The sequence below is a fragment of the Somniosus microcephalus genome, chromosome 32 (genome assembly GCF_052327205.1).
Source record: "Somniosus microcephalus isolate GS21.2 chromosome 32, FLI_Smic_1.0, whole genome shotgun sequence".
Lineage (NCBI taxonomy): Eukaryota > Metazoa > Chordata > Chondrichthyes > Squaliformes > Somniosidae > Somniosus > Somniosus microcephalus.
The window spans coordinates 40,737,320-40,752,576 of record NC_141018.1 but is presented as its reverse complement, the minus strand read 5'-3'; the positions used below and the strand labels follow the sequence as shown (position 1 = coordinate 40,752,576).

Below are 15,257 nucleotides of genomic sequence, written 5' to 3'. Positions count from 1 at the left end.
CTCACGACAAACTGACCTCTGACAAACTGTCAAAATATCTGCCGAGAAGTATAAAAATAGTAAATATTCGAACAGCCTTTGTGTTTAACACGTACCAGTGACCTGGGCAGTTCATGGGCTTCAGTGCAAATAACTCCTTCTCTACCTCAAAGCTGAACATGTTCTCGCTGTAGTGCTGCCAATGGCCAGATGCCTCCCACAGGCGGCTGCTGTAGATATTTGGAGAGACCACTTCAGTGAATCCGCGCCTTCGATACTCCTCCTGCAAGTACAGACCAACAGTCAAGAACAAACTTGCATTTCTATAGTGCCTATCATGACCTCGCGACGTCCCAATGAAGTACTTTTGAAGTGTAGTCACTGTTGTAATGCAGGAAAGGCTGCAGCAAGATCCCACAAACAGCAATGAGAGAATCTGTTTTAGTGAATTTGGTCGAGGGTAAGTATTAGCCAGGACACCGGGGAGAATTCTCCTGCTCTTCAAAGACCGCATGGATGAACTACAGAATTTATTCATCCCAGTTTGGCATAAAAATAAAACAAAAAAGGTGACTCAACCGTGGCTAACAAGGGAAATTAGGGATAGCATAAGATCCAAGGAGAGGACATATAAATTGGCCAGAAAAAGCAGTAAACCTGAGGATTGGGAGCAGTTTAGGATTCAACAAAGGAGGACAAAGGGATTAATTAAGAAGGGGAAAATAGAGTATGAGAGTAAGCTTGCAGGGAACATAAAAACTGACTGTAAAAGCTTTTATAGATATGTGAAGAGAAAAAGATTGGTGAAGTCAAGCGTAGGTCCCTTGCAGTCAGAATCAGGGGAATTTATAATGGGGAACAAAGAACTGGCAGACCAATTACAGGAAAAGTTCTGATATCCGGCACCGACGGGACCGAGCTGCTGCCGATCTATCAAAACTTCCGGATAGACCAGCGCTAATGTTGAAGGATAGGAGGGTTTCATCTCCGTATCTGACAACAAACACTGTTGCATAGCAACAGCTTGTAAACACTCGGCCCCTACCTTGGAAGCGTCTCTGAAGCTGTTGCTAAGTTACAGAGATGCTTTCCAGATCCTGACTGTTAAAAAAAAAAAAAAAAAAAAAATGTTAGGAGAAAAAAAAAACCTAACCAAAACGGCTGCTGATTTCTGCCATTAGATCGAGGTTTCCGGGCATACAACCTCCGGATAAACCAAAGTTTCCTGTAAATACATATTTTGGTTCTGTCTTCACAAAGGAGGACACAAATAACCTCCCAGAGATGTCGGGGAACATAGGGTCTGATGAAAGGGAGGAACTGAAAGAAATCAGTATTTTAGGGAAATGGTGTTAGGGAAATTGATGGGATTGAAGGCCGATAAATCCCCAGGGCCTGATAATCTACATCCTAGGGTACTTAAGGAAGTGGCCCTAGAAATAGTAGATGCATTGCTGATCATCTTCCATCATTCGATGGAATCTGGAACAGTACCCATGGATTGGAGGGTAGCTAATGTTACCCCACTATTCAAAAAAGGTGGTAGAGAGAAAACGGGGAATTACAGGCCGGTAAGCCTGACATCGGTAGTAGGGAAAATGCTAGAGTCCATTATAAAAGATGTAATGGCAGAGCACTTGGAAAACAGTGACAGGATCGGACAAAGTCAACATGGATTTACAAAAGGTCAATCGTGCTGGACTAATCTACTGGAAGTTTTTGAGGATGTAACTGGTAAGATAGATAAGTGAGAACCAGTGGATGTGGTGTATTTGGACTTTCAGAAGGCTTTCGATAAGGTCCCGCATAAGAGATTAGCGTGTAAAGTTAAGGCACATGGGATTGGGGGCAAGGTATTGACTTGGATAGAGAACTGGTTGGCAGACAGAAAGCAAAGAGTTGGAATAAACGGGTCTTTTTCCGAGTGGCAGGCAGTGACTAGTGGGGTACCGCAGGGATCGGTCCTTGGACCCCAGCTATTCACAATATATATTAATGATGATCTAGACAAGGGAACTAGATGTAATATCTCCAAAATTGCAGACGACACAAAGCTGGGTGGGCATGTGTGCTGTGAGGAGGATGCCGAAAAACTCCAGGATAATTTGGACAGGTTGGGCGATTGGGCAGAAGCATGGCAGATGCAATATAACGTGGATAAATGTGAGGTTATCCACTTTGGTGGCAAAAACAGGAAGGTAGATTATTATCTGAATGGCAATAGATTGGGAGAAGGGGAAGTGCAACGAGACCTGGGTGCCCTTGTGCACCAGTCGCTGAAGGTAAGCATGCAGGTGCAGCAGGCGGTTAAGAAGGCAAATGGTACGTTGGCCTTCGTAGCGAAAGGGTTTGAGTACAGGAACAAGGATGTCTTGCTGCAGTTGTACAGGGCCTTGGTGAGACCACACCTTGAGTAGTGTGTGCAGTTTTTGTCGCCTTATCTGAGGAAGGATGTTCTTGCCATGGAAGGAGTTCAGCCAAGATGCACCAGGCTGATAACTGGGATGGCAGGAATGACGTATGAGGAGAGATTGGGTCGATTGGGCTTATACTCGCTGGACTTTAGAAGAATGAGAGGGGATCTCATTGAAACTTATAAAATTCTGACAGGACTGGACAGACTAGATGCAGGAAGGATGTTCCCGATGGTCGGGGAGTCCAGAACCAGGGGTCACAGTCTAAGGATAAGGGGTAAGCCATTTAGGACAGAAATGAGGAGGAATTTCTTCACCCAGAGAGTGGTGAACCTGTGGAATTCTCTACCACAGAAGGCAGTAGAGGCCAATTCATTAAATATATTCAAGAAGGAGTTGGATATATTTCTTAAGGGATCAAGGGGTATGGGGAGAAAGCAGGGACCGAATACTGAATTTGGATGATCAGCCATGATCGCATTGAATGGCGGAGCAGGCTTGAGGAGCCGAATGGCCTACTCCTGCTCCTATCTTCTATGTTTCTATGTTTCTTCAAAAAGTACCGTGGGATGGGGCAGACGGGGCCTCAGTTTAACATCTCATCCAAAAGTCGGCACCTACAACAGTGCAGCACTCCCTCAGTACTGTACTGAATTGTCAGCCTGAATTTTGTACTCAAGTCTCTGGAGTGGGACTCGAACCCACAACCTTCTGACTTAGAGGTGAGAGTGCTACACACTGAGCCAAGCTGACAGGTACCGGCTGCCACAACACGAGTACTTATTTGAAAGATAGGTTTGTCTCCATTTGCCCCCTGCTCCCCCGGAGGATCAATGCTCATCACCCTCACTGTATAACTCAAGCAAATCGCTTCTTCTCACGCGAGCTCAGGCAGTGAGTGTCCACAGGCTATTCCACTGTGTGAAGCATCACAGCAGAGCCCTATCCTGTTCTCACCCAAACAAGGGTCAGTGGGAACACTCAGGAACAACAACTCTGGCTGATTTTTCTCCTTCCTAAAGCCATGGGTACGGAAGCCCTTTACAGCTGAGTGAGTACAGACTGCATGTGGAACCTGGGACTGTCCTGGTCCGCACCAGGTGGTGCAACCACCGAGGGACCTGAAAGAATACGGACTAAGTAAGGTGCGCCTTCCACCTGTCTGCACATTGCCCCACGATGCCCCACAAAGCACCGCATTGCCCCACCTCAGTGATTTCTATAAACAAATCTGTGGTAGTACAACTGGTGTGTGTATGAGGCACCTACCCGTATAAATGCCGTCAGCGTGTTGTAAATAGAAGCACCTCTCGGGAGAAAGAAACAGCTCCCGGGGCTGAGCTCATGGAAGAAAAACAATTCCTGCTCCTGTAAAGCAGATGGAAGTGAAATGAGGGTGAGCAGTGATACAGCCCCGAGGCACAAACCATCCAGTGACCAGAGACCCCAGTCAACGTGAAGCTAACAGAAACAAACACAGAAACTCATTAAATCTTATTTCCAGCTATTCCCGGCCCAGTCTACTGGGGTCATTCCAGTCGCCTGTCATTTTAACTCTTCGCCCCACTCCCACTCTGACCTCGGTCTCCTACACTGTTCCAATGAAGCTCGAGGAACCGCACCTCATCTTTCAATTAGGCAATTTACAGCCTTCCGGTCTCAACACTAAGTTGAACAATTGCAAATCATAACCACTGCTCCCATTTTTTCGGACGGCAGCTGTTGGTAATGATTCCTCTACACTCATCTTTTGTTTCTTTGCTTGTCCCATTACTATTATAAAGGACGTGTTAACAGGACACGTAGAAAATATCAACGGGATTAGACAAAGTCAACATGGATTTATGAAAGGGAAATCGTGTTTGAAAAACCTACTGGAGTTTTTTGAGGATGTAACTGGTAGAATAGATAAGGGAGAACCAGTGGATGTGGTGTATTTGGATTTTCAGAAGGCCTTTGATAAAGGCCCACATAAGAGGTTAGTGTTCAAAATTAAAGCACATGGGATTGGGGGTAATATACTGGCATGGATTGAAAATTAGTTAACAGACAGGAAACAGAGAGTAGGAATAAATGGGTCTTTTTCGGGGTGGCAGACTAGTGGGGTACCGTAGGGATCAGTGCTTGGACCACAGCTATTCACAATATATATCAATGATTTGGATGAGGGAACTGATGCGCCATCAATAACTCCAGAAGACTAAGAGTTAAACTTATAACAAGTAGGCTTTTATTAACAAAAGAATACGAGCATGCCTCTGCTGGTAGACCGATCCTTAAAGCCAGGGGGACTGGAGGTCAATCACCTTTATACCTGGGCTTAGGGGTGGAGCCAGGGGCGGAGCCAGCTGAGGCATGCCCAGACATGTTCTGTACAGGCAGATTAGTGTAATATTTCCAAGTTAGCCGACGACACAAAACTAGGTGGGATTGAGAGTTGTGAGGAGGATGCAAACAGGCTTCAAGGCAATTTAGACAAGTTGAGTCAGTGGGCAAATACATGGCAGATGCAGTATAACGTGGATAAATGTGAAGTTATCCACTTCGGTAGGAAAAACAGAAAGGCAGAGTATTATTTAAATGGTGATAGATTGGGAAATGTTGATGTACAGAGGGACCTGGGTGTCCTTGTACACCAGTCACTGAAAGCAAACATGCAGGTGCAGCAAGCAGTTCGGAAGGCAAATGGTATGTTGGCCTTCATTGCAAGAGGATTTGAGTACAGGAGCAAGGATGTCTTCCTACAGTTATACAAGGCCTTGGTCAGACCACACCTGGAGTACTGTGCGCAGTTTAGGTCTCCTTACCTAAGAAAGGATATACTTGCCACAGAGGGAGTGCAGCGAAGGTTCACCAGACAGATTCCTGGGATTGCAGGACTGTCAAGGAGAGATTGGGTCGACTAGGCCTGTATTCACTAGAGTTTAGAAGAATGAGAGGGGATCTCATTGAAGCGTATAAAATTCTGACAAGGCTAGACAGACTGGATGCAGGGAGGATGTTTCCCCTGGCTTGGGGGTCTAGAACGAGGGGTCACAGTCTCAGGATATGGGATAGGACATTTAGGGCTGAGATGAGGAGAAATTTCTTCACTCAGAGGGTGGTGAACCTGTGGAATTCTCTACCACAGAAGGCTGTGGAGGTCAAGTCACTGAATATATTTAAGAAGGAGATAGATAGATTTCTAGACACAAAAGGCATCAAGGGGTATGGGGAGAGAGCGGGAATATGGTATTGAGATAGAGGATCAGCCATGATCATATTGAATGGCGGAGCAGGATCGAGGGGCCGAATGGCCTACTCCTGCTCCTATTTTTCTATGTTTCTATGTTACCATCTCCTTTTGTCTTGCAGCATCATTCTTTTTGTAATTTAATCTCTCCTGCCTTCCACCCTATCACAGACCTTCCCCTTTACTGTTTCCTGCCCTCCCCATTTCCCTGTCTCTGTACTTGCTTAAAACCTGTTACATCTCTAACCTTTTCCCGTTCTGACAAAAGGTCATCAACCTGAAACGTTAACTCTGTTTCTCTCTCCACAGATGCTGCCTGACCTGCTGAGTATTTCCAGCATTTTCTGTTTTTATTTTAGAAACAGACAGATCTCTGGATTAAAGGGAAAGCCAATGTGCAGTGTCAGTGTGGAGCCCGTTAGCTTGCAGTAGACTGAACTGCCTTCTGCTTTGTGACACTTGGATCGTCCAAGCTCTACATGAGGATTTACCTCCTCTTTCCTGCTGTACTCGTGTCGCTGACTATGGACTATGACCGGGTTTGCTGCACTGATTTGCATGTTACTTTCAACCTGAAATCTGCAACATAACACAGAACATTTCCCATACCCGTCCAATCTTTCTGTGATCCCGGTTCTTGGCTTCCTCCTGGAATCGCTCCCATTCCTTCAGCATCTTGCTGTCAGGAAACGAGATCCCGTAGATTCTCTGCAGAGTCTCCATGTTGGACTTTCCTTCCCAGTAAGTCGAAGAGTTCTGCAAATTTACAGAACACTAGTTTCCCTTTGTATAAAACTCACTCCAATTTCAAAACCAATTCTGTGCCGTTTACTTTAAAATTAACGCAATGTCTCCCTGGTCTGGAATTGGAGATCGCGCGCGCGCACTCACCTTATAAATTCTGAAGGCTTTAATTCTGCCAGTGTGCCTGACATGGGGTCCCCTGCACAAATCGATTAATGGGCCACACCTATGAGAGAGCAGAGTCAGGGTCAGAGCAAGAGTCAGGGCCACGATCAGAGCAAGGGTCAGGGCCACGATCTCTGCCAAGTTGACTGATCTCAACCTGGAGGTAAGGGTGCTACAATTGGCCTAGGCCACTGGGATAGGAAGGGAATCCAGCAGTCCTCCTGCTGTCTCTCCCAGTGACTCCTGCAGGAAAGGGTGTGTGTGTGTCAGGAGAGAACAGACTTGACTGGAGCGGCGGACCCGAGTGGAGCGGGCGGCGGCACGACTACAAAAGCGACCCCGAGGGCCAGGTAGGCCCCAGAGCGGCGGCGGACCTGAGTGGAGCGGGCGGCGGCGGCGCAACTACAAAAGCGACCCTGAGGACCAGGTAGGTTTACCAATCTCAGAGCTCCGAGAGCAGGAGAGAGAAGTAAAAAGTAATTGAAGTGTGACGTCACCAGAAAGCAGGTAAGTGATTGGTTGGTGAGTATTTCTCTCTTTCTCCTTTTTTACAAGCTTAAAGTCTGTGTTTTATAGTTTCTAGGGTCTCTGTGGTGTAGCGGGGACAGTTGATAAACAAGGGCCATTGAGTATATCATTTAATTGGTGGTTTTGATTTAATTTCAATTAATTAAAGGGTAATTCGTGGCAGGAGAGCGCAGCCCCGTGGTATGCTCCTCCTGCGCTATGTGGGAAATCAGGGACACACTGCGGCGCTGGAGCTGCGGATGGATGCACACTGGAGCATTCGCGAGGCTGAGGACGTCGTGGCTATCACGTTTAACCAGTTGGTCACACCGCAGGTAAAGGTTGCACAGGCAGAAAGGGAATGGGTGACCAACAGGCAGAGTAGTAGGCGCAGGCAGGTAGTGCAGGAGTCCCCTGTGGCCATCCCCCTCTCAAACAGATATACCACTTTGGATACTGATGGGGGGGATGGCTTACCAGGGGAAGGCAGCAGCAGCCAACTTCCTGGCACCAGGGGTGGTTCTGCTGCACAGGACGGGAGGAAAAAGAGGGGAAGAGCTATAGTGATAGGGGATTCTATTGTAAGGGGAACAGATAGGCGTTTCTGCGGCCGCAAACGAGACTCCAGGATGGTGTGTTGCCTCTCTGGTGCAAGGGTCAAGGATGTCAGAGTGGCTGCAGAGCATTTTGGAAGGGGAGGGTGAACAGCCAGTTGTTGTGGTGCATATAAGTACCAACGATATAGGTAAAAAACAGGATGAGGTCCTAAAAGCTGAATATAGGGAGTTAGGAGCTAAATTAAAAAATAGGACCTCAAACGTAGTAATCTCAGGATTGCTACCAGTGTCACGTGCTAGTCAGAGTAGAAATAGAAGGATATTTCATATGAATACGTGACTAGAGGAATGGTGCAAGGGGGAGGGATTCAAATTCCTGGGACATTGGAACCGGTTCTGGGGGAGGTGGGACCAGTACAAACGGGACGGTCTGCACCTGGGCAGCACCGGGACCGATGTCCTTGGGGGAAGTGTTTGCTAGAGCTCTGGGGGAAGAGTTTAAACTAAAATGGCAGGGGGTTGGGAACCTGAGCAGGGAGACAGAGGAAAGGGAAACAGGGATAGAAGCAAAAGACAGGAAGGAGAAAAACAAAGGTGGCAGTCAGAGAAATCAAGGGTTTAAATCAAATATGGCCACAGTAAATAATTCTAAAAGGTCGAAGAGCATTAAAAAAACAAGCCTGAAGGCTTTGTGTCTTAATGCGAGGAGCATACGTAATAAGGTGGATGAAGTAGCAGCGCAAATAGAGGTAAATTAATATGATATGATTGGGATTACGAAAACATGGCTCCAGGGTGACCAAGGCTGGGAACGCAACATACAGGGGTATTCTATATTCAGGAAAGATAGGCAAAAAGGAAAGGGAGGTGGGGTAGCATTGCTGGTTAAAGAAGGGATTAACACAATTGTAAGGAAAGATATTAGCTCTGATGATGTGCAATCTGTATGGGTAGAACTGAGAAATACCAAGGGGCAGAAAACGTTAGTGGGAGTGGTGTATAGACCCCCAAACAGTAATGCAGAGGTTGGGGATGGCATTAAAAGGGAAATTAGAGAAGCGTGCAATAAGGGCACAGCAGTCATCATGGGTGACTTTAATCTACATATAGATTGGGCTAACCAAATTATTAACAATACTGTGGAGGAGGAATTCCTGGAGTGTATACGGGATGGTTTCCTGGACCAATATGTCGAGGAACCAACTAGGGATCAGGCCATCTTAGACTGGGTATTATGTAACGAGAAAGGATTAATTAGCAATCTTGTTGTGCGAGGCCCCTTGGGTCGGAGCGATCATAATATGATAGAATTCTTCATTAAGATGGAGAGTGAAGTAGTTGACTCAGAGACTAAGGTCCTGAATTTAAATAAAGGGAACTATGATGGTATGAGACGCGAGTTGGGTAGGATTGATTGGGTAATGTCACTCAAAGGGTTGACGGTGGATAAGCAGTGGCAAACATTCAAAGATCGAATGGATGAACTACAGAATTTGTTTATCCCAGTCTGGCATAAAAATAAATCAAAAAAGGTGACTCAACCGTGGCTAACAAGGGAAATTAGGGCTAACATAAGATCCAAAGAGAGGACATATAAATTGGCCAAAAAAAGCAGCAAACCTGAGGATTGGGAGCAGTTTAGGATTCAACGAAGGAGGACAAAGGGATTAATTAAGAAAGGGAAAATAGATTATGAAAGTAAGCTGGCAGGGAACATAAAAACTGACTGTAAAAGCTTTTATAGATATGTGAAGAGAAAAAGATTGGTGAAGTCAAGCGTAGGTCCCTTACAGTCAGAATCAGGGGAATTTATAATAGGGAACAAAGAAATGGCAGACCAATTAAATACATATTTTGGTTCTGTCTTCACAAAGGAGGACACAAATAACCTCCCAGAGATGTCGGGGAACATAGGGACTGAGAGGGAGGAACTGAAAGAAATCAGTATTTGTAAGGAAATGGTGTTGGGGAAGTTGACTGGATTGAAGGCCGATAAATCCCCAGGGCCTGATAATCTACATCCTAGGGTACTTAAGGAAGTGGCCCTGGAGATAGTAGATGCATTGCTGGTCATCTTCCAGAACTCGATAGACTCTGGAACAGTACCCATGGATTGGAGGGTAGCTAATGTTACCCCACTATTCAAAAAAGGTGATAGAGAAAAAGCAGGGAATTATAGACCGGTAAGCCTGACATCGGTAGTGGGGAAAATGCTAGAGTCCATTATAAAAGATGTAATAGCAGAGCACTTGGAAAGCAGTGACAGGATCGGACAAAGTCAACATGGATTTACAAAAGGTAAATCGTGCTTGACTAATCTACTGGAATTTTTTGAGGATGTAACTGGCAAAATAGATAAGGGAGAACCAGTGGATGTGGTGTATTTGGACTTTCAGAAGGCTTTCGATAAGGTCCCGCATAAGAGATTAGCGTGCAAAATTAAGGCACATGGGATTGGGGGCAAGGTATTGACTTGGATAGAGAACTGGTTGGCAGATAGAAAGCAAAGAGTTGGAATAAACGGGTCGTTTTCCGAGTGGCAGGCAGTGACTAGTGGGGTACCGCAAGGATCGGTCCTAGGACCCCAGCTGTTCACAATATATATTAATGATCTGGATGAGGGAATTGGATGTAATATCTCCAAATTTGCAGACGACACAAAGCTGGGTGGGAGGGTATGCTGTGAGGAGGATGTCGTGAAACTCCAGTACGATTTGGACAGGTTGGGTGATTGGGCAGAAACATGGCAAATGCACTATAATGTGGATAAATGTGAGGTTATCCACTTTGGTGGCAAAAACAGGAAGGCAGATTATTATTTGAATGGCAACAGATTGGGAGAAGGGGAAGTGCAAAGAGACCTGGGTGTTCTTGTGCACCAGTCGCTGAAGGTAAGCATGCAGGTGCAGCAGGCGGTTAAGAAGGCAAATGGTATGTTGGCCTTGGTAGCGAGAGGGTTTGAGTACAGGAACAAGGATGTCTTGCTGCAGTTGTACAGGGCCTTGGTGAGGCCGCACGTTGAGTATTGTGTGCAGTTTTGATGGCCTTATCTGAGGAAGGATGTTCTTGCCATGGAAGGAGTGCAGCGAAGATTCACCAGGCTACCTGGGATGGCAGGAATGACGTATGAGGAGAGATTGGGTCGATTGGGCTTATACTCACTGGAGTTTAGAAGATTGAGAGAGGATCTCATCGAAACCTATAAAATGTCAGGCCTGGACAGACTAGATGCAGGAAGGATGTTCCCGATGACCGGGGAGTCCAGAACTAGGGGTCATAATCTAAGGATAAGGGGTAAGCCATTTAGGACTGAGATGAGGAATTTCTTCACCCAGAGAGTGGTGAACCTGTGGAATTCTCTGCCACAGAGGGCGGTGGAGGCCAGTTCATTAAATATATTCAAGAAGGAGTTGGATATATTTCTTAAGGCTAAAGGGATCAAGGGATATGGAGAGAAGGCAGGGACAGGGTACTGAATTTGGATGATCAGCCATGATCTCATTGAATGGAGGAGCAGGCTCGAGGGGCCGAATGGCCTACTCCTGCTCCTATCTTCTATGTTTCTATGGGTCAGCTATGATGCTCCCCATGGTCAGATTGCCTCCTGGCACTTACGATAGCAAAATACTGCAGATGCTGGAAATCCAAAATGACAACAGAAAATGCTGGAAAAACGCAGTCGGCCAGGCAACATCCGTGGAGAGAAATTAGAGTTCAAAACTGGAAAGGAAATAAAATAGATCGAAGGCAGGGCTGCGATAGAACAAAAGAAGTAAAAGAGACATTAAGAGGTATTCAAAACCAGACGAAATGGTAATAGGACAAGTGGAGACAAAAGGCGGCTGAGATTAGGTGTGAAGTATACTGGCAGGATGAGACAGAGCTGCCATGTGGGAGAGAGCAAAAAAAGGAAAAGGTGGGGGGGAAGGGAAGACCAAAACAAAGGGGTGGAAAAAAATATAAGTAAAAATGTAATAGGGGCCGAGGTTATGATCTGAAATTGTTGAACTCGATATTGAGTCCGGAAGGCTGCCAAGTGCCTAATCGGAAGATGAGGTGCTGTTCCTCGAGTTTACGTTGAGCTTCCGTGGAACAATGCAAGAGGCCAAGGACGGTGAGGTCCGAGTGGGAATGGTGCGGTGAATTAAAATGACAGGCGACCGGAAGCTCGGGGTCACCCTTACGGACTGAACGGAGGTGTTCCGCAAAGCGGTCACCCAATCTGCGTTTGGTCTCCCCAATGTAGAGGAGACCGCATCGTCAGCAGCGAATACAGTATACAGCCTCATGGCACTTGTTGTGCAAACCCACACACCAAGATTGAGTAGCAAAATCCAAGGCAAAGACCTACTGCATGGCCACGTGTTGCTGTTGGGGAAACTGTGCCAATCTTGCACTCCATCCCGTTGCTTTTTAACCCAACACTGTCCCCAATTCGGTAGCAACAGGCACAGCGCCCGCACCAAGTGGCCACAATTAGTTATAACATTAAAGGATCGGTAAATACAAAGGGTCATTAGAACCAGGGATTACTGAGCGAGCTTGTGAAGTAATCCAGCTCCTGAGTTAGTAACTGGGGATACGCTTGCGTTAACGGGGGGCACGCTTTTGCTAATCCTGCTCCCTAACCCTCGGCCTCAGTAACTGCTCCCAGCCACGTACGCTGATGAAGTAGTCAGACTTACTGTTTGAAGAAAAATATTCAGAAATCAAGAATAAACATCACTGTGATATGTTTTAAGGAGTTCCAATGGTTGGGTCCCTCTTTAAAGTTATAAATCTTCAGGAATGGGAGAGATTTCAATTCCCAGTTGCAGACTGACAGATGGACCAGCATCAGTGAGTAGCCTGTACTGAAAGCACCCAATAATTTACCGATCTCAGTCCCAAACCCATCACAGGACAGGACCAGACCGGACCGGACCAGTGGACAGATCATTTTATGCTTAAACTGTAAGCCTTGTCCTTTGTGGATTCAAGATCATGCTGAATTGTTGCCCCCACCCGCGACCTTTACCCCCTCCCCCGCTGTCCCGCGTTTCCAGCTGAAACATAAGAGTCAAATGTTCCCGATTCTGATGTGGTGACTTATCAAATCCTGCCCCCCCCCCCCCCCCAAAAAACAGGTAAATTAGTAACAGATGGTGCAATTCACAGCCCATTCACCTGTATACTGTGGTAGTCGGCGTGTCCACCTTCTCGTTTAATAGCCGTACCTTAAATCTGTTGTACTGAGAGAGAAAAGATAGATTTACCAGCAGCTAAAACAGCTTTAGGAAAATTCAAGATGCGCGTAATCCAGATCCCCACACGGGACATGACACTCATTTACAAAGTTAAATTCCGATAACAGAGGCCGTTCAGCCCATTGAGCTCATCCATTCTCAGAAATCTACATGTCCCTGAGCACAGCCCCCAGCTGCCTGTTATTTTACCCTAGTCTGCTGCCCAAAGACCATTCCCGGTGTTGGTCAGTGTGTGAAGGGCTTCCTCGGTCTCGTACTTGGTGTCTCCGTCCCCCAGTCTGGAAACAGCGCTCAGGTTTAATGGTTCTATCCCGTTACTATCCTTTGTACAAGATCCCCTCTCGAGACTGTTCCTCATAACTCAGGCCCCCGGACACTAGGGGTCAAGGGTCAGCCTGGCAGCCCCTTTCTCTGCACCATCTCCAGGACTTGGCTGTTTCCCTCAGTGACCAGAACTGAACAGGGGAGTGAGTGTGCAGCATGGTCACAGTTGCCTACACACGAATAGACTGTAAAGCACAGTGGGTGGGAATGGAGCCCTGGGCCAGTCGTCCCTCAGTCCAGGCCCAAGTTACACTGCAGTGCCTCAGAGACCTGGCAACAGATCATCTATCCTCTCAGAGAGCAGTCAAGACACAGCACAGGACAGGAAATAAAGTGAATATTACCTTAAACATTTCAAGCAAAGTCTGCTTGCTGACCTCCAGTCTCTCAAATGTCTGACACTCCTTCATGATCGACTTGCAGATATTCTCCAGGTACGGAAACTCGTTGCTGGACACTCCTCTGAGAAACAGAAGACCATGTAAGAGGGCGAGAGACACATGCAAATCAGTGCAGCAAACCCGGTCATAATCCAAGGACAGATGAAGAGGGAGGGAAGACGGAGAGGGAGGGACATGCGAAAAGGACAGGGAGACATATGAACATCAAAATAGAATGAAGTTAAGCCCAAAATATTAATGGCAGGGATTTGCATTTATCTTCATCAAACTCTGGACATTAATTTCCTGATAAAAGTGGCACAGGGAGAGCACCCCCGGTGCTAGAGCTGCAAGGCACTGGGAACCCACTCTGATTCTCATCGGGAGTGCAGAGATCTGATGCCACATACTATCCCACCCCTGAACCCAGCTGAGATATAAGGGAACTCACCCCACCTGTGCCAGGAAAGGTTCAAACAATCAAATAACGCAGCGACCTGGTAGATGCTGCAACCCGGAACACAGAAAGAGACAAATAATCTCCCTCCTCTCCAGAGACACAGGTCTTGCTGGGGTACGGGCCCAATGGGCCAGGGGCTGGGGGTACGGGCCCAATGGGCCAGGGGCTGGGGGTACGGGCCCAATGGGCCGGGGGTACGGGCCCAATGGGCCGGGGGTACGGGCCCAATGGGCCGGGGGCCGGGGGTACGGGCCCAATGGGCCGGGGGTACGGGCCCAATGGGCCGGGGGCCGGGGGTACGGGCCCAATGGGCCGGGGGTACGGGCCCAATGGGCCGGGGGCCGGGGGTACGGGCCCAATGGGCCGGGTGCCGGGGGTACGGGCCCAATGGGCCGGGGGCCGGGGCCCAATGGGCCGGGGGTACGGGCCCAATGGGCCGGGGGCCGGGGGTACGGGCCCAATGGGCCGGGGGTACGGGCCCAATGGGCCGGGTGCCGGGGGTACGGGCCCAATGGGCCGGGTGCCGGGGGTACGGGCACAATGGGCCGGGTGCCGGGGGTACGGGCACAATGGGCCGGGTGCCGGGGGTACGGGCACAATGGGCCGGGGGCTGGGGGTACGGGCCCAATGGGCCGGGGGCCGGGGGTACGGGCCCAACGGGCCGGGGGCCGGGGGTACGGGCACAATGGGCCGGGGGCTGGGGGTACGGGCCCAATGGGCCGGGGGCCGGGGGTACGGGCCCAACGGGCCGGGGGTACGGGCCCAACGGGCCGGGGGTACGGGCCCAACGGGCCGGGGGTACGGGCCCAACGGGCCGGGGGTACGGGCCCAACGGGCCGGGGGCTGGGGGTACGGTCCCAACGGGCCGGGGGCTGGGGGTACGGGCCCAATGGGCCAGGGGCCGGGGGCAGGGGCCCAATGGGCCAGGGGCCGGGGGTACGGGCCCAACGGGCCGGGGGCCGGGGGTACGGGCACAATGGGCCGGGGGCTGGGGGTACGGGCCCAATGGGCCGGGGGGCCGGGGGTACGGGCCCAACGGGCCGGGGGTACGGGCCCAACGGGCCGGGGGTACGGGCCCAACGGGCCGGGGGTACGGGCCCAACGGGCCGGGGGCTGGGGGTACGGTCCCAACGGGCCGGGGGCTGGGGGTACGGGCCCAATGGGCCAGGGGCCGGGGGCAGGGGCCCAATGGGCCAGGGGCCGGGGGCAGGGGCCCAATGGGCCAGGGGCCGGGGGCAGGGGCCCAATG

The 15,257-nt window shown here is 49.1% G+C and overlaps 1 protein-coding gene across 1 annotated transcript in view; it reads right to left on the bottom strand.

Annotated features, from left to right (window-relative positions):
* LOC147097522 (threonine--tRNA ligase 1, cytoplasmic-like) overlaps positions 1-15,257 on the bottom strand; it is a 43,760-nt gene that overhangs the window by 8,827 nt on the left and 19,676 nt on the right. Inside the window, exons 5-10 of the mRNA XM_085972008.1 lie at positions 13,513-13,759; positions 12,765-12,829; positions 6,517-6,595; positions 6,235-6,381; positions 3,663-3,761; positions 96-262 (exon numbers count right to left, since the gene is read on the bottom strand). Coding sequence (XP_085828134.1) covers positions 96-262; positions 3,663-3,761; positions 6,235-6,381; positions 6,517-6,595; positions 12,765-12,829; positions 13,513-13,759 — 804 coding nt within the window. The remainder of the gene's footprint in view (positions 1-95; positions 263-3,662; positions 3,762-6,234; positions 6,382-6,516; positions 6,596-12,764; positions 12,830-13,512; positions 13,760-15,257) is intronic.